This window comes from Artemia sp. Qi Xiang Cuo, chromosome 13 (genome assembly GCF_049724085.1).
Source record: "Artemia sp. Qi Xiang Cuo chromosome 13, ASM4972408v1, whole genome shotgun sequence".
In the NCBI taxonomy this organism is placed as follows: Eukaryota; Metazoa; Arthropoda; class Branchiopoda; order Anostraca; family Artemiidae; genus Artemia; species Artemia sp. Qi Xiang Cuo.
Genome location: NC_142806.1, coordinates 19,816,557 through 19,836,721, shown reverse-complemented (window position 1 = coordinate 19,836,721; position 20,165 = coordinate 19,816,557). Strand labels below are relative to the sequence as shown.

Genomic DNA, 20,165 nt, shown 5'->3' with positions numbered 1-20,165 from the left:
CAGACATAAATTGCTGTTGACATCCATGAAAAAAATCAAATAAATTAACCAACACACATAACCGTCCAACCACAAAAAGTGAGAAACTTCCTGTTTTTTCAAGTGAGAAAAATTCTTTTTTTTCATTCTCACTGACAAAAACCATAAACCAAGTTGTACGTACCGTGTCAATAGGGGCCTTTCTACTTACTACACTGCTTCAAATTAACAACTCAATAGAAAAAGGCCAAAAACAAAAATACTGATTTAAAAAGCGACCAGTTGGATATCATTTATGCCAATTCTTCGTGCCAATTCAAATGAAAACGAGAATGTTACAAAAGTAGCAATAGAGAAAGAAAAAATAATGGCAAAGAAAAACAAATAAATAAAATATATTCATATGGTCCAAAATCTAAGATCTAGACCCGGAATCTATAAATTAAAACCGAACTTAAAACCGGAATTAATAATTTCATCATTAATGGAACTTAGAAAAGTTTTTCTAGTGTCTCTATTGAGGGCGACCTTTAGGTGAATGTGCTTCTTTATTTCAACTTCCTCCCTGAAAACTTGCATGAGACCTTTAACAGGGGCAATGACTGAGGCATTATTGAACAAAATGAAATGGTTTGAGCTGCCACAGACATGTTGAGCCAAGGTGGAATCGGAAATCTGAGGCCTTTGGCGTAGCCCCTTAGCTTTGTGGCTGTGTCCCGATAACCTCTCCCCTAATTGTGATTGGGTTCTACCAACATGAAAACAGGCACAAGAACAGGGAATTCTATAAGCACCACTACCCAGAATGGGGCTGGTTTTGTCTTTGCCGCTGTTAAAAAAGCTCTGTATTGTATTTGAATTTTTAAAGATGACAATAAGGTTATGTTTTTTAAGGATTCTTCTCAGTTTGTCACTCCATTTTGGAATATAGGGTAGAACAGTGGAAATTTTCTTATCCTCCACCAAGGGGACGATATCTGTTGGGGTTTTAGGAGTTGATGTATTATTTTCTGCCTTTTCTAGTCTTTTGTCTATGATGGTTACAAGTAATTCTATAGGATAGCCATTGCAAAATAAAGTGTCCTTAAGACCAGTCAATTTTTAGACTATGAGAGGCTCTGAACATATTCTTATTACGCAGTCAACCAAAGAAATAACTACTCCTCTTTTTGTGCAGGGAGAGCGTTTGGAGGAAAAAATGCAAATACCAATCGGTTATGCGTAGGCTTTCTATAAATAGTTGCTGTCCTCGTTTTCTCTTCTTCGCCATTTTTGTTTTGCTTTGTCATGATTAGCCAGTGTGGTCCCAGAAATTATTTATTCCTTGTTGTTTAAGCCAGGGGACTATAAATTTTCTGTGCGGTGTTTTTCGGCCATGATGATTCCAGCGGTGTACATTTTGCTTCCATCCAACACCATTTGGAGAGGGGAGGGGTTCAGACTGTTTTTCACTATTTCCATAAATTTGTTTTCGAAATAACATTTTACTATTAAGACTAAAGGAGATAAAAATTACCATCCCTGAATCAGATACAAATGGGAATTTTTCTCGCTAGTCTATTTTTTTCTTTAAAAACGTTTTTTAATTTTCAATTGCCATGGGCTATGGTTCGTTCTTTACTGGGTTGCAGCAGCCAATGTAACCATGATGGAGCTAGAAGTCGACAATTAAACTTTCTTTTATTCGGAACAACTTAACTGCAGGAGAAAGCATTATTGTTGGTACTGAAGAATTAGTTGTTTTTCCGTTTTTATCTAATGAAAAATCAAGAGAAAATTTAAAATTTAAAAGGAGATGAAATTGCTCTGAATTAAGAAATTAGACTGAAAACAAACATGAAATAAAGTGAACAATAAAGGTAAACTTAAGACAGACATGAACTACCAAATGGAATTTTAACGAGGTAGGATGAGTTTCTATCCCTCCAGCTGCTAAAAAGCTGATGTCATTTGTGGTTCAATGAAGAAAAAAAGTTAAAGTGTCTAAGAAAGTTGCATAGGCCCAATAGTCTTTCTTTCGGTCCTCAATTTTTTATATTGTAAATCGTTGGACGAATTTGAGCGGGGAGAGAAGATTTGTGCTGGGGAGAGGGACTCTTCGGTCTCATCTTTTGTCCCTCAAACATACAGATTAAAGCACTAGTGTATATGCATAATTTTAACCAAGTGCAACTTGTTCACATTTCCTATTAAATCGTGGCTATGAAGTTTCTATTTAATATAATCTGTTTGCACAATTTGGGGGCATTTCCCCTTTAAAAGGGCTCACCTTGTTTCCCCTGGAGGCATATTTCGTGGACCTTTAGATTTGCACTGTTCCATATATTTTTGACTAAAACTGTGTCTTCATATACAAGATGATTCAACATACGATTGACGTCATATGTGATATATATATATATATATATATATATATATATATATATATATATATATATATATATATATATATATATATATATATATATATATAAATATAAATATATATATATATATATATATATATATATATATATATATATATATATATATATATATATTCAAGTCTTTGAAAACGACAGATTATTTCTAGGGAACATATTGCCGAAGGCCATACAAAAGCTGTTGAATTTAATGGTCCCTTTGGTCTGTACGGCTTTAAAGGCAGCGCAATACTTTTCGTCCTTAATAGTTTTGAGGTCAGCCAAAAATTACCAGCTCCGCTACCCACATAATTTTCTTAGACCATAAGTGTATAGTGATGACGTAATAAGTGTGCATATATGGTGAAAGGAAAAAAATTCATCTAATAGAACCAGAATCTATTCTATTGGCTATAAAAAAGAAACAATGGAATAAGACAACTTCAATTTTTACTCTGTAGGAAATGCTCAGCGCATAAGATTTGATCAAACGATTATCTAAGAGGCCAAGAAACTTTTTTCGAAGGTCAAGCATATACTCCATTAAACAGCCTACAAACAGCCTTTAAAAGGATTCCCAATTGAAGAACTGGACTGTGACAAGCCTACAGGAAAAGTGCAACACCTTGCAACAAGGATTCAATAGAAGAAATATAAACAATGCGCAATTACCAACTTCGAAACGAAAAATTATCTATAGTAATTTTGGTCTATTCTCCGTTGTTTCACGATCTGTTTTTATTCGTTTTTTGCCAGTTTTTGTGTTTGTATTCTTGAACTCTTAAAACTATTTTTTTGTGTGTTTGTTTGTCTACTTTTTCGTGTGCTCCTGGGCCAAGAGAGCCTTTTGGGCGATAGTTGTAACCTAGTAAAGTAAGAACCACGGCCCATAGTAACCAAAAATAAAAAAATCCGTTAAAAAAAAACTCTACTGTCAAAGATTGTTATTTGTAACTTAAAGAGTCGTAACTATTATTTCGATTAGCCTTGAAATGCTATCTTGAAACGACATTTATGGGAATTTTGCAGAAAAGCCTGAAACCCTTTGAAAATGGCATCGGATCAACACAAATAATACACCATCGAAACTGCCATGACGTGCAACTAAACTATCTTCAATTTAAGAGTAATTCTTATCTGCTAGAAACAATTTGTAATGGCAAAGATATGTCGCCTCTAAAAGCTCAATTGAACTAGTATCCCAGAGAAATTACCTCCACTGACCTTTTCTTTTAAAAGGAATTAAGAGAGGGACTAACTAACTGACTTTATGCATGTCTGTTTTTTATTTTCTGCATACTGTATAAAATGTTAAAATGTATTTTATTATCTTCAGCAGCTGCTGTTGGCCTCGTCTATTATCTGGAGCGACAGAAAGGCTACAGAGTACTTGACAGTATTGAAGTTTTGTGCCATAAGGTTAAAGAAGGGTTCGAAGCTTCCCGGACAATTCTAATGCAGAACTTGGTGAATTATGCAAATGAGGACAGAGAAATCACTGACAATCAAGAGAGTCATGTAATGTCAGTCAAGAAAGAAATTGAGGTTATGAGCAAAAACAAAGCTGATGAAGTTTTCGACCTTGACAAAACGGATTCAGATGAGGGGAAAAGCAGGCAGATACCCAAACAAGATATGGAAAAAATAGACACAGCAGAAGAAAAAATAAAAATGAAAGAGGATGATAAAATATCGGTTGAAAAACCAATGCAGCCCAAGGTGAATCACGCAAATAAGGGCAAAGAAGAAGTCATAGACAGTCAAGTAATGTCAGTCAAGAAAGAAATTGAGGTTATGAACAAGAAAAAAGACAAATGGATTGTCAGCTTTGACGAATGGATGGATTTCAAAAAGGACCCAGATGAGTGTAAAAGAAGGCTGATACCAAAGAAATGGATCTAAAAAATTCACTCAGAAGAAGCAAAAAAACTCAAGAAAGAGGACGATAAAATCTCGGTTCAAAAACCAAAACAGCACAAGGTGAATTATGCAAATGAGGGTACAGAAGAAGTCATAGACAGTCAACACAGTCAAGAAATGTCAGTCAAGGAAGAAATTGAGGTTATGAGCAAAAACAAAGCTGATGAAGTTTTCGACCTTGACAAAATGGATTCAGATGAGGAGAAAAGCGGGCAGATACCCAAAAAAGACCTGGAAAAAATAGACACGGAAGAAGGAAAAATAAACATGAAAGATGACGATAAACTCTCTGTTGAAAAACCAAAGCAGCCCAAGGTGAATCACGCAAATAAGGACAAAGAAGAAGTCATAGACGGTCACGAAATGTCAGTCAATAAAGAAATTGAGGTTATGAACAAGAAAAAAGACAAATGGATTGTCAGCTTTGACGAATGGATGGATTTCAAAAAGGATCCAGATGAGGGGAAAAGCAGGCTGATACCAAAGAAAAAGATGGAAAAAATTCACTCAGAAGAAGCAAAAAAACACAAGAACGAGGACGATAAAATCTCGGTTCAAAAACCAAAACAGCACAAGGTGAATTATGTAATTGAGGGCAGAGAAGAAGTCATAGACAGTCAACACGGTCACGAAATGTCAGTCAAGAAAGAAATTGAGGTTATGAGCAAAAACAAAACTGATGAAGCTTTCGACTTTGACAAAACGGATTCAGATGAGGGGAAAAGAAGCCAGATACCCAAACAAGATCTGGAAAAAATAGACTCAGCAGAAGCACAAACAAACATGAACGAGGATGATAAAATCTCGGTTGAAAAACCAAAGCAGCCCAAGGTGAATCACGCAAATAAGGACAGAGAAGAAGTCATAGACAGTCAATAAATGTCATTCAATAAATAAATTTATGTTATGAACAAAAAAAAAGATGACAAATGGATTGTCAGCTTTGACGAATGGATGGATTTAAAAAAGAATTCAGATGAGGGGAAAAGCAGGCAGATACCAAAAAAAGAGATGGAAAAAATTCACTCAGAAGAAGCAAAAACACATACGAAAGAGGACGATAAAATCTCGGTTCAAAAACCAATGCATCACAAGGTGAATTATGTAATTGAGGGCAGAGAAGAAGCCATAGACAGTCAACACAGTCAAGTAATGTCAGTCAAAAAAGAAATTGAGGTTATGGACAAAAAAAAAGCTGACAAATGGATTGTCAGCTTTGACGAATGGATGGATTTCAAAATGGATTCAGTTGAGGTGAAAAGCGGGCAGATACCAAAAAAAGAGATGGAAAAAATTCACTCAGAAGAAGCAAAAACACATATGAAAGAGGACGATAAAATCTCGGTTCAAAAAACAATGCATCACAAGGTGAATTATGTACTTGAGGGCAGAGAAGAAGCCATAGACAGTCAACACAGTCAAGTAATGTCAGTCAAAAAAGAAATTGAGGTTATGGACAAAAAAGCTGACGAATGGATTGTCAGCTTTGACGAATGGATGGATTTCAAAATGGATTCAGATGAGGGGAAAAGCAGGCAGATACCAAAAAAAGAGATGGAAAAAATTCACTCAGAAGAAGCAAAAACACATATGAAAGAGGACTATAAAATCTTGGTTCAAAAAACAATGCATCACAAGGTGAATTATGTAATTGAGGACAGAGAAGAAGCCATAGACAGTCAACACGGTCACGAAATGTCAGTCAAGAAAGAAATTGAGGTTATGAGCAAAAACAAAACTGAAGAAGCTTTCGACCTTGACAAAATGGATTCAGATGAGGAGAAAAGCAGGCAGCTACCCAAAAAAGAACTGGAAAAAATAGACTCAGAGGAAGAAAAAATACAAATGAAAGAGGAGGATCAAATCTCGGTTCAAAAACCAATGCAGCACAAGGTGAATTATGTAATTGAGGGCAGAGAAGAAGCCATAGACAGTCAACACAGTCAAGTAATGTCAGTCAAAAAAGAAATTGAGGTTATGGACAAAAAAAAAGCTGACGAATGGATTCTGAGCTTTCACGAATGGATGGATCTCTACATGGATTCAAATGAGGGTTAAAGCGGGCAGCTATCAAAAAAAGAAATGGAAAAAATTCACTCAGAGGAAGAAAAAACACAAATGAAAGAGGACGATAAAATCTCGGTTCAAAAAACAATGCATCACAAGGTGAATTATGTAATTGAGGGCAGAGAAGAAGCCATAGACAGTCAACACAGTCAAGTAATGTCAGTCAAAAAAGAAATTGAGGTTATGGACAAAAAAAAAGCTGACGAATGGATTGTGAGCTTTGACGAATGGATGGATCTCAAAATGGATTCAAATGAGGGTAAAAGCGGGCAGCTACCTAAAAAAGACATGGAAAAAATTCACTCAGAAGAAGCAAAAACACATATGAAAGAGGACGATACAATCTCGGTTCAAAAAACAATGCATCACAAGGTGAATTATGTAATTGAGGGCAGAGAAGAAGCCATAGACAGTCAACACAGTCAAGTAATGTCAGTCAAAAAAGAAATTGAGGTTATGGACAAAAAAAAAGCTGACGAATGGATTGTGAGCTTTGACGAATGGATGGATCTCAAAATGGATTCAAATGAGGGGAAAAGCAGGCTGATACCAAAGAAAGAAATGGAAAAAATTCACTCAGAAGAATCAAAAAAACACATGAAAGAGAACGATAAAATCTCGGTTCAAAAACCAAAGCAGCACAAGGTGAATTACATAAATGAGGGCACAGAAGAAGTCATAGACAGTCAACACGGTCAATAAATGTCATTCAAGAAAGAAATTGAGGTTATGAACAAAAAAAAAGAGAAATGGATTCTCAGCTTGGACGAATGGATGGATTTCAAAAATGATTCAGTTGAGGGGAAAAGCAGGCAGATATCAAAAAAAGAGATGGAAAAAATTCACTCAGAAGAAGCAAAAACACATACGAAAGAGGACGATACAATCTCGGTTCAAAAAACAATGCATCACAAGGTGAATTATGTAATTGAGGGCAGAGAAGAAGCCATAGACAGTCAACACAGTCAAGTAATGTCAGTCAAAAAAGAAATTGAGGTTATGGACAAAAAAAAAGCTGACGAATGGATTGTCAGCTTTGACGAATGGATGGATTTCAAAATGGATTCAGATGAGGGGAAAAGCAGGCAGATACCAAAAAAAGAGATGGAAAAAATTCACTCAGAAGAAGCAAAAACACATATGAAAGAGGACGATAAAATCTCGGTTCAAAAAACAATGCATCACAAGGTGAATTATGTAATTGAGGGCAGAGAAGAAGCCATAGACAGTCAACACAGTCAAGTAATGTCAGTCAAAAAAGAAATTGAGGTTATGGACAAAAAAAAAGCTGAGGAATGGATTCTGAGCTTTGACGAATGGATGGATCTCAAAATGGATTCAAATGAGGGTAAAAGCGGGCAGCTACCAAAAAAAGACATGGAAAAAATTCACTCAGAAGAAGCAAAAACACATATGAAAAAGGACGATACAATCTCGGTTCAAAAAACACTGCATCACAAGGTGAATTATGTAATTGAGGACAGAGAAGAAGCAAAATACATTCAACACAGTCAATTAATGTCAGTCAAAAAAGAAATAGAGGTTATGGACAAAAAAAAAGCTGAGGACTGGATTCTGAGCTTTGAAGAATGGATGGATCTCAAAATTGATTCAATTGAGGGTAAAAGCGGGCAGCTAACAAAAAAAGAAATGGAAAAAATTCACTCAGAAGAAGCAAAAAAACATATGAAAGAGGACGATACAATCTCGGTTCAAAAAACAATGCATCACAAGGTGAATTATGTAATTGAGGGCAGAGAAGAAGCCATAGACAGTCAACACAGACAAGTAATGTCAGTCAAAAAAGAAATTGAGGTTATGGACAAAAAAAAAGCTGACAAATGGATTGTCAGCTTTGACGAATGGATGGATTTCAAAATGAACCCAGATGAGGGGAAAAGCAGGCTGATACCAAAGAATGACATGTAAATATGTCACACAGAATTATCACACTACCACACTACCGAGGATTAGAAAATCTTGGTTGAAAAACCAAAACCGCAGAATTTGAATTGTGAAAATGAGGACACAGAATAACAAATAGACAGTCAACACGGTAACGAAATTTCATTAAATAAATAAATTATGGTTATGAGCAAAAACAAAACTGAAGAAGCTTTAGAACTTGACAAAATGTACTCAGATGAGTGTAAAAGCATTCTGCTACCAAAGAAAGGGATGTAAAAAATTCACTCAGAAGAAGAAAAAATACAAATGAAAGAGGAAGATAAAATCTCGGTAAAAAAAAAAATTAAGGTCGAGAAGAACAAGTCTGCACTAGGCATGGATTATAGAAAAATTCGGAAATCATTTTTTCAGTTGCTGAAGAAAGCTAAAAGTACGAAAATATTTACAAATAAAAAAATGTCCATAGGATCAGATGCTAAGGGTCAGATTTCACCACCTCCAGTCTTCCTCACACCACAACTCTGTCCTCCGACTAATCGCTGGATAACAGCTCCAGGAGCTAAACAAAAGTCTCAGACCTCTGGCACAGCTAAGCCAAATAGCAGAGAGGGCATGGAATGCGTCCTGGAGTAATTCATAAACCATCCAAAATTCCTTAAAATGAAAGAGTTTCTATAAAGAAAATAGAACAAAAATCCCATGTTCTGTTCTTTCCTTTTCTTCAGTTCTACCAGTGTTCAGTTCTCAGTGCAACTGTTGCCAGTGTTTAGTTTTAGATGCAATTGTTTGCATACACAAACTAAAGCGTTTCTATAAAGAAAATAGAACAACAATCACATGTCCTGTTCTTTCCAATTCTTCAGTTCTACCAGTGTTCAGTTCTCAGTGCAACTGTTGCCAGTGTTCAGTTTTAGATGCAATTCTTTGATGCAATTTTTTGGATGCAATTGTTTGCACACACACAAACGAAAGCGTTTCTGTGTGTGTGTGTGTGCGTGTGTGTGTGTGTGTGGGTGTGTGATGTGTGGGTGTATGAGTGTGTGGGTGTGTGAAATGTGTGGTTGGGGGCAAATTACCTGACGCTTCCCGTGCTTCCAGATTTCTCCATATACCCGTTTGGGGCTGGGATGACTCTGGCTGAGCTTAAACAGTCATACCGCTGACCCCCGTTCTAAACCAAATAATTAGCAAATCCAGAATTTGAACCCCCAACCCAACGGACACAGGATTTCAAGCTTAGCGTGCCGACCACTCGGCTAGTCCACATGCTAATCCGTGCCGACCACTCGGCAAACCTGAAAGTCCTCATTCCTTTCTTTCATCTTCCTTTAACCTTTATTTTACCTTTAGAATTGTTGAAATAAAGATTCTACCTCAATCTTTTTCCATTGGCCATTCCTAACTATCCCTAATTCAAACGGTAATCCTTTTAGGATAAGTCAATTTTAGAAAAGAACAATAATTTATTCCATTTTTAACAAAACTTCAACTTCCACACAATTGAACGGATTTATACATAGAGGACTAGAATACAAAAACCAAATTCAAAGAAACTGAAAAAAAAGAAGATAAAACCACAAATACGACCTCGTTTAATAAGCCAAATTACAAATTGCTATCTTGCTACAAAATTAAAAAACGTAAAAGTAAGAAGAAAACTTGAATAGAAAAATTCTAATGAAAATTCAAAGCCTTCTTCTAAAAATGCAATCGGTGATCCTTACAATTTGTAATTTGGCTCACTGAACAAAATATAAAGGACTATATATCAAACACCTGAAAGGACACTCACATATCTAAATAAAAAATTTATTAATGAAACACAAAAGCTGCTCAAAACAGGGTTGCCACGAAAATCCCTACTAAGATAAATTTTTTAGACATTTTTAATTTCAGCTTAGGACACATTTAGCCATTACAAATAAGTGCATTGACACTAAACTTAGACCCTGGAGAAAGTAGATCTTTATATTCGAGGACAGGAATTAGATGGAATACCTTTTGGCTTGCTTTGTTTTTCTTTTTGCTTTTTGCCTGTTAATGGTTCAAGGTTTTGGCGAAATTTCCAGCATAAAAATTGGTTTTACCGAAATATCCCAAAAAATTAATGTTGCCGGTAATTATTGATTTATATTTCGTGCTAACGTTCACGTGTTTACCGATCTTAATTTTCGGTGAGATTAGGAGAACACTATTTCCTTTTTGGGAAAATCGGAGAAATCTCAAGAAATTCAGCGACAGTGGATAAACTTGTGAGTATATCTGTAATTTCTTTTAAATTTTAAATTATTTCTATTTTATTTAAGTTTTATTTGTTTCTTTTACTTCTGCTCCCTGCCTTTTAAATATTTTAAGGTTAGATAGTATTGTCTTGCGAAAAAAAAGCAATATCTCGTCATATATCTAGACTTACTCATTTAGTCTTTCTCGCGAGGGGCGCTTACTAGACAATTTTTTTTAATTTTATTTCAAAATTTCCGAACAGGGAAATTTTATTTCAGAACTTTTGAAATCAACACAAGACTTGAGAGGAGCAGCATACGTATTCTTTACCCACTTTTGCAAGAGTTTCCATATATGAGGGGCAATAGACCATGTATTTGTCTCACCTGCTTCAGAGGGAAAAGACATAAAAGGGTGCCACATTTTTTAGCATTAGGAAAAAGTACTTATGGGCAAAAAAAAACTGATTGTCGGACTTTTATCCTCCTCTAGAAAACATTTTTGCAAGCCCTCCCCCTCCCTTATCTAAACCTTATGACACTTTTTATGCAGACATCCAAGCACTCTTGAACAAAAAATGATTATAAACAAAACCTTAAAAGTAGGTCAACTTAAACAAGTACAAAATGAAACACTCGATGTAAAGGAAGTCACAGCAAAATTTTTGCTGTTAATAAGTAGCAGCAGAAAACCTCAAGTATATAGCTAATGGATATTCCACGTTCACACACCACGTTGTTTCCTCGCTCACCTGGCAATGACGGCAGACAAAAACTTAAAGCTTTCAGAAGGGGGGGGGAATGTAAACTACCTGGATGAAACAAAGTCAAGTCACATAATATTACACTCAATAAATAGTAGCAGAAATTCGTATTATTTTTTCTATAAACGAACGTCCACAAAGGAGGCGAGGGGCAGGTGTTAAACCATTGGAAGCGTATTTTAGGAATCAGTATGTTTTGAACTTTCAATATTTTGAAGGGAAGACCTTCGGGCCAATCTTGAAGAAGAGGACACCCAGCTCCCCCGTGTCCAATTAGGTCTATAGAACTAACAAGAAAGAAGATAGAGAGATGCGTTATGTGAAGCCTTAAATGTTAAATGAAAAGTTCTTATTTCAAAATACTCTATCACAACAAGAAACTTATTAAAACAAAATATTAAATCTCAAAATATTAAATCAAATTTGTTTCTTTTTTATTTATTTTTTAAACAGCACTTTTGCCTGGGAATAATATCTACTTATTTATCATTAAAAGTGCGCTTTACCCCCTCTCCCATTTACTGTTCGATAACCTATAAATGTAGTTTGCTTATTTAATGCAGAAAAATCTTGTTCTACGGAAGAAACCTGTCATCATTTCTTCACAACCAACTAAATACTTAGTTTGAAACTAAAAACTAAATACTAAATATTTAGCTGATTTTTATTAACGATGGAGTTGAAAAGTAACTTCAAGGTTGTGCCCACTTTCCACCCCTTGTGTCCACCCTTGTGTCCACCTTGGAGCACCACTTGTTCCACCATGCGTGACAAAATTATGCCACGCCACTCCTATTAAGACTACAGTAATACACACGACGCACCAGGCGTGGTAAAACTTCTGCAACGAGTCGCACACGGTGTTACAAGTAGCATTACACGGTGTTACGGTGGTTCCAAGTACCATTTCAAATGGTTCTCTCAAATGTCTATTCATTATAATATGTTTAGAAAACCTAACATTTCAGTGCAAGAATAACCAGCCAACATAAAATAAAGACCGGTGGTTTATTTCCCTCTTTGTTTGACTTCAACCCGGCCCGAAGTCAAGTTGAAAGCGGTGACCAACCAACAATGTTAAAGAGAACTGGAACTCAAATAACGGTATTTTTTCATAATATGCCCAGGAAAACTAACATCTAAATATAAGAATGACAGAAAAATCACAAATCAAATATTTAGCATAAATCAAAAACTCCATCAAATGAAGCAACAGTCTTACAATTTAGAAGATCTTAAGATCATTAACAAAAACAATCTACAGATATATCTTAAAGTGAATTAAAGAATTAAATCTAGCAAAATGAATTGATCAATATTAAATTATATGAATATTAATTCATTAAATATAAGTTGTTAAATAAATTATGTGCATTTAAATTGGATTAAATACATAAATCAAAAAGTTCATCATAGAGAAGCAATCTCACAACTGATATATTCCTAAGATCACTAATACTATAATGTATTAATACATCTGAAAAATTTGTTAAATAAGTAAAGCCTATCCAGCGAAAAACATTAATTTATATTAAAATCTAACAATACTAAAGAATATAATGTTTTAATAAGATGCATAACCTATGTCTAAAAATAAAACAGAACAGCAAACTGCTTCTCTAAAATGCCCTCTATCGAAATTTCAAGTTTATATAGATACGTCTTTCAGGCTTACTAAAATAGTATAAAATGCTTAGAGACCCCTGAGCAAGGTGGCACTTGAAATAATAAAAATAAAAGGCATTAAAATAAAAACAAAATTGATACAAAAGGCATTTAATCTATTTCATCAGTCAATAACTAAATCACATTTAGTCATTATTTCGAATCTACTACGAATTTATTGTCCTAGTCCCTTCCCGTCCTTTGACCAGTCACTGTAAGGGTCTCATGAGAGAAAGGCACCCAATTTATTTAGCAACTTCTGATGTGTATTTTTCATTTTTTCTACGATCATCAATCAAAAAATAATAATAATGATAAAAATCACATTTAGACAGCATTTCAAGTCTACAGCCGGGGGCGTCCCGAGGGGGGGGGGGGGTAGGGGCGCACCACCCCCGCCCCCAACGTTTTTGGCATTCGGTAAAAATTTTCACCGACGGTGAAAATTTCGGCAGAAATTTTACAAAATAAGCTGAAATTTAGCAAAATTCTTGATTTCTGCAGAAAATTCGGCATAAATCAGATAGCGATTTGGTATGGTAAAATTTACGAAGATCCCCCCCCCCCCAATAAAATAAGCCTCAGGACAACCCTGTCTACAGATAATTTATTTTCCAACCCCTCCGCATCCTCTGATCCATCAATGCTATGACCTGATGAGGGAAAAGCCCCCCCCCCCCTTTATTCAATGTGTAGTTGCTTCGTATGTGTATGTTTTTTGTTGTTGTTTTTTTTTTTGACAGCGTTAATTTCATTTTTTTTTTGTTATTGGAATAGTTTAGTTGAGTTAAATGTTGCATTTTTTCGCCAGCAAAATTAACAAAGAAAAGCGTATTACTATGTTTCTATTTTTTACGTCACGGGACATTTTGGCAACGTGAACAAAAAAATTATCCAATTTTATTTTAGTTTTCTGCTGTAGTTTCAATTTTATGGTGTAATAAAGCGTCACTTATTTGAGGTTTATGTCCCCTATGGAATATGCTATTTTGATATAACCCTATCGCTGTATCTTGTACCAAAAAAATGCAATACTTGTATTATTAAATTCACCAGTTTCAGATCTATCCATTTATCGAGGCGGAATTATGAAGTTAATTACCGCCTAAAAAAAAAAAAAAAAAAAAAAAAAAAATAAAAAAAAATCCTAGTTTTACAACTACTTCTCTATTTTAAACCTATTTTGAATCTTAAAAACAATAAATTTCAAAAATGAAATCTGTTGTATGGATAAACCTGAACCTCAGCTATCGAATGATGCAAAATTGTGGCCTTATACTGAAGCATAAAAACCTTAGCAATGCAGAAAGAGTGCATTCCTAAGGTTTCTGGTAGAAAAACTTGCAGAGGGAATTTAAGTTTGAACAGAAAGTTTAGAGACCCTCTAAATGAAACCAACACCTGAAGTAATTTAAAAGGAAGGCATCTTCTTCGTCCCCATCCAAGGTGTCAATAGCAAAAAATAATCACTTTTAGTCTTAGATTATTTAAAAACTTTCTATTTCACGTCATTATTGTTTCATTTCAACTTACTAAAAACAATATGACCCTTTTTTTGTGAGATGACATTTTCTCTACATCATCGACACTCTTCCGTACATTCTTTATCACTTGCATAATCTTCAAAGTCCATAGCATAAACGCCAATAGTTTCATTCGTATTTTCCATTTTCTTCGTTTTCATTTGCAGTGCTATAAAGTTTATATAAAAATTTTAGAGAGCCCCCCATTTAAAGTGCCACCCGAAAACACCTTAAAAGAAACCATCTTCCTCGTCACCATCCAGGGTGTCAATAACAAAAAATACGCCTTTAGTCACGAATTATTTCAAAACTTTCTATTCCAAGTCAGTACTATTTCATTTCAGCTTACCAAAACCGATATGACCTCGCTTGAGAGATGATCTTTTCTCAACCTCTTCAACAAGACACTCTTCCATATCCTCTTTATCACTTGCATAATCTTCAAAACTCATATTACTAACACCAGCATTTTCCTTAGTCTTTTTTGTTTTTGTTCTATTCTTTTCAGGCTTATCTATAATTGCTTGATACTTTGGAGCTTTCACTTTCGACTTCATCTTTTCCTTTTTCAACTGCTTCTCATCCCCACTATTTGATGATTGCGAACTTGCAGAGTTTAACCGTTGTCGATTATTGGCAGTTATCCGGGGCGTTAATCGCTTTAATTTAACCTTTTCAGGGTAGTAGATTTCCTGAGGTTCAGGTGGGGTATATATAATTTCAGGTTCTGTTATGAAGTCAGGATTGAACGGGGGTGATCCAAATGCATCTGCATAGTTGGGGTTAGCAAAGTTTGTTACAGGCTGTTGAAGCCACTGACCTGGCTCTGGTGGCTTAGTTGTTTCAACAGCATTGAGAAACGGGTTAGTTGATATCTTCTTTTCATCTTGTATAGCTATTACTATATTTTCATAGAGTATTTCTCTTTCATTAGCGAAAACTCCGTCAGCGTTCCCTTGATCATCTTCAATTTTCTTTTTTGACAAAAATAGAGCGTTTGCAAAAACATCATCTTCCTTTTTCTTCTTTTCTTTCTGCTTTTGTTTTTCCTTTAATTTCTCTTTTATTTTTGTTTGTTTTAATAATTGTAAGGGATTTGCTATGTTTTTTGGTGAAGATATTCGTTTTTCATCACCTGATTCTAGTTCGTCATCTGCTAAAAGTGGACGTTCACCATATTCGTGACCGACGAGTGCATCACCAATTGATGCATCTGCTTTGAGATCTTTCTTTTTTTCCGCAGCTTCGGCTTTTTCCGAGTCCCTTGTTGCAAGACTTTCACATTCTCCTTGATACACAGAAGAGTCGATTTTCATTGACGCATCTTCGCGCCAGGGCCGATTCTTCTTCAAATTCTGAATTAGTTCCTCACAATAAATTCTATCTCTTAAATCAGAGGCAGATCCAATGGAATCAATATCCATTTCAGGAGCTTTTTTGCCTTCAGATTCATTATCTGAAGAGTCCAAGTCTTGATTGAGTTTTTCATATTTTGACCGATTTTCGGCAGGTGGTTCTGATACTGATAGCTCAAGAGGTGGGCATTCGGTGTCTGATGAAAGAATACTTTCGTGTGTTTCTGGTTCAGCAACTTCTTCTTGAGGTTCCTTACTTTCTCCTGGAAAATATAAAATAAAGAAAATACGAAATTAATAGATAAAATAAACAAAACGCACAAAATGTAAATTACCAACATATACAACAAAACCATAATGTAGGAAAAATACTATTAAAAAAATAAAATAAGATAAGAGACTGAAAAATAAGAAACATGACAGAAACATAAAAGTATAGCACAAAAAAAAACACAACCTTCATATTTTAGTTTTAGATTTTGAGTTTAGATTAGTACAGGAACTTTTCGTGTATCTTTCTGAAGTTTTCCGCAGAAGAATTGCATATACGAAGGATTTTTCAGGTCCATTTCACATGCATGCTTATATAGAAATTAGGGGCTCCAATTCGAAAGAAGGGGTAGGGAGAGCAATTACACCCCTATATTTTAAAAATACCTTTTTTGGTACTTTCATCAGAGGAAATCGCAAAAAAAATCAACCCCCCCCTCTTCTATATTTTTAAAGATGCCATCTTTCACTCCTTCATCAACAAATAAAAGAAAAATTCTTGCCCCACTCCTACATTTTTGTGAAGTGGCACCTCTGCTAGAAACCAATGTCTAGGTATTAATCGTAATCACGTTAATTATCTATTAATCATAATTTGCTTTCTTTTTATGGGCAGACAAGTAATGATGGTCGATAGTGACGATGGCTAGAAACTGATGTGTAATTAAGCATCCCTGTGAGCTAGAAATCCTAGTTAATAATTTCTATTTCATTTCGCTTTCTATTTCAAGCTTAGTATTGCTTTAGTATTCGCTTTCATTTCGCTTTTATTGCTTTTTCTGGTGTTATCTTAGAAATTTTCAGGGATTTCCCAAAAATTGTTCGATTTTCCTGAAAGTAAATCAGCCTCCCCGAATATCAAATTACCAAAAATCAAAGATTTCCTAAAAATTCATCAGAATTTAATGAGCTACTCGCACAATTTACACTTGTTTTCACATATACGACAATTTCCATAGTAAACATTTGACAACAATGCCTACTATTTGTCAGATGTTTATTTTCTCTTTTAGGAATTAGAATGATTTGCAAACCAGAAACTGGACGATGTCCAATATCAAAAGTTTCGACAGGGTTAGTTTTTTTCTATTAAATAAATTACAGAAGAGGACTGGGATACAATATCTTAGTTCAAAAAAATATGGTTTAGAAGAAAACTTCTATTTCTTCTTCTGAAAACCATCACCTACATTCCAGATACTTCTTCCTCTTCTTCAGAATCTAACAACCGGCACCTGTATTCCAGATACCCCTACTACTACTTCTACTTTTCCTTTGGAAAACCAGTTCCTGTAATTCTGATATTTCTTCTTCTGAAAACCAGCATCTGTATTCCAGATCAGACTTCTTTCAGCTTCATAAGTATTTTAAGTGAACTATTTCCTTTACATTTCAAATTACTCAATGTAAATAGAATCTTTAAGATTTAGTGAATCATACCATAATGTTGTACCAGAACGGAATAATCTTCTTTCTTTCTCTTCATATTAAGTAAGTCACTTAGGCTATGTCTGGCCTTAACTTTGATTAAATAAAAAAGAAAAATAAGTTTTTTCAACTGAAAGTCAGGAGCAACATTAAAACTTAAAACGAACAGAAATTATTACGTATATGAGGGGGTTCGCCCCCTAGTCAATACCTCGCTCTTTACGCTAAAGTTTTTTTAGTACTTTCAAAAGAGCAATCTATTCTAATCAAACGACCTTTGTGATTAAGGGATTTGTGATTCGAACAAAATTCGAACTTACGCGTGAAGAGCGAGGTATTGACTCGGGGGTAAACCCCCCTCATATACGTAATAATTTCTGTTCGTTTTAATTTTTAACGTTGCTCCTTACTTTCAGTTGAAAAAACTTGTTTTTTTTAATTAATTTCCAGAAAAAATATTTTTTTGTCAGAAGAAAGATCACGGATACGTTTTTTTCCAGAAGTGATCGGATTGACCCGGTGTCTACAACATCGGGAGAGGGCTCACTTGAACGAAAATTATAAGTTCTAGCGCACTTTTTAAGTGACCAAAAAGACTGGAGGGCCCAAAAAAATCGTCCGATCAAAATTTTGATATAATCATTTTGTTTAGCATAGTTGAAAATCCGAAAAATTATGCCCTTGGAGAAAACATGACCCATCGAGCCACTGGGTACAGGTCTTACAAAAACTACCCATTGTTTACGTAGGGGGAGGGGGATTTCGTGCTCGGGATGGGTTTCCACGGGGATAATTTTCCGTGTGGAGGAAATTTCCAGGAGTGAGCTTTCCAGGGGAAATTTTAAACTGGGATGATTTGACTGAATTCCTATGCGAAATTCTTTTTAATTGCATAGCTTTGTCTTTTCCTATTCACTTTTGCATGTGGAGATGTTCCAGGAAAAAATTTCTGCTTGTTTAGATTTCCAGGAAATAATTTCCATGGAAGAGGGAATTTCTGGAGTGATCGGAAAAACAATTAGAACTTAGGTTTTTTTCGAATGAAAGTATGCTAAAAATATTTTTTCCGGCTGAATCTTTACGGAAGGGGTTGTATTTCTCGTGGGAGGAACTTTCCAAGGAGGAACTTCCCATGAAGGGAGGGAATTTTTCATGAAGGGTGAGCCAGATTTACCGGCGTTATTTGAAAAACAAGAAATAAGATATAAAAAAAACAAGTTTTTCAACTGAAAGTAAGGAGAAACATTAAAACTCGAAACGAACAGAAATTATTCTGTATATGATGGAGTTTCCCCCTCTCCATTACCTTGCTCTTTGTGCTAAAGTTTGACTGTTTATCCCAATTTTTCAAGAACGACTCCTGAAACAAAAATAGGAAATAGGAAAGAAAACACAAAATAAAAATTTTTTTTAAAGTGCTAGAAACTTTGGCTGGTAGAGCAAAGTATTCAGCAGAAGGCAACCCCATCATATACAGAATAATTTCTGTTCGTTTAAATTTTTAATGTTGCTCTTTACTTTCAATAAAAAAAAAATGTGTTTTGTATTTAATAGTCGACTGAATCCAGTGATCCTTAAACATTAACCATCAAATGATAGTCTAAACCCTTGTGGATTTTGATTCCTTTAGAAAGTATATTGTGAGCCAGTAAAATAATCGACTTTCTTTATCCAATAGTACTATATCATTGCAAATATCGGCTGTACGGGAGCATAAAGTATTGCCGTGTATTATCAACATAATTCTGAAAAAGGGCAACATTGCTTAAATATTATAAAGGAATGAAAACAAACAAATAAAAACGAAGAAAATATTGAAAACAATTTTTCAGGGAGTAAGAATGGTTTACTGTCTTTTTATAGCTAAAAGGGCTTGAAAAATTAGAAACATTTCTTTCATTTTTGGGTATTCGAATGACCCTATTTCAAACAGTAGGCTGTACAAGAAGTGTTGTTCACTCCCGCGTTCTAGGGCTATAATTGAGAGAAAGGTTGAGATGGCTAGGGCACATTCTGGGAATGAAGGATGAAAGATTGCCAAGGATTGTCCTTTTCGGCCAACCTTCAAGGGCTAAACGGATATCAGGTTTCTCTCGGTTAGGGAGTGGGGGGGGGGTAAGAAGTAAGGAAAAACTTAAGAGAAATAGGAACTTCCTGGGAGGGTTTACACCCTCCCAGGAAGTTCCCTTCCTGGGAGCTTACTTAGTTTTGTTGGCCTCAGGCCGCTTGGTGCTGTGGTGAGTTGTTAGTAGTAGTAGTAGCAGATCCTAAAAGAGATCCAATCTAGACTGAAGATCACTAATACGTAGTAAATAATTAGTAGTATAAAATAATTATATTTTAATTATATAATATAATTATTTTAATTATATTATATTTTATATTTAATTATATTATATTTTATATTTAATTATATTTTATTTATTCTTGTAAATAGAAAGATCGGTCAGGACAACAAAGGGTCGTCATTATTTTAGGTGTTAGTTGATAGTTCTTATTTAGTCATTATTTTAGGTGATAGTTCTAAGTTGTAGTTGCAGATAGTTAAGTGAAAATGCTGATTTGATGAGCCTGGTGTCCTGAAATCGATAATATAAAAATAACGAAAGAATGAAAAAAGTTCAGAGGGAAGGAATGGTTTGTCTGTCTTCTTTCGTTTCCA

The 20,165-nt window shown here is 34.9% G+C and overlaps 1 protein-coding gene across 2 annotated transcripts in view; it reads right to left on the bottom strand.

Annotated features, from left to right (window-relative positions):
- Positions 1–9,727: 9,727 nt before the first annotated feature.
- Positions 9,728–20,165, bottom strand: part of LOC148945049 (serine/threonine-protein kinase sel-5-like) — a 123,508-nt gene continuing 113,070 nt past the window's right edge. For both annotated transcript variants that reach the window (XM_089099385.1, XM_089099386.1), the window contains exon 15: positions 9,728–16,068. In XM_089099385.1, coding sequence (XP_088955511.1) covers positions 14,786–16,068 — 1,283 coding nt within the window. In that variant the 3' untranslated portion in view covers positions 9,728–14,785. The remainder of the gene's footprint in view (positions 16,069–20,165) is intronic.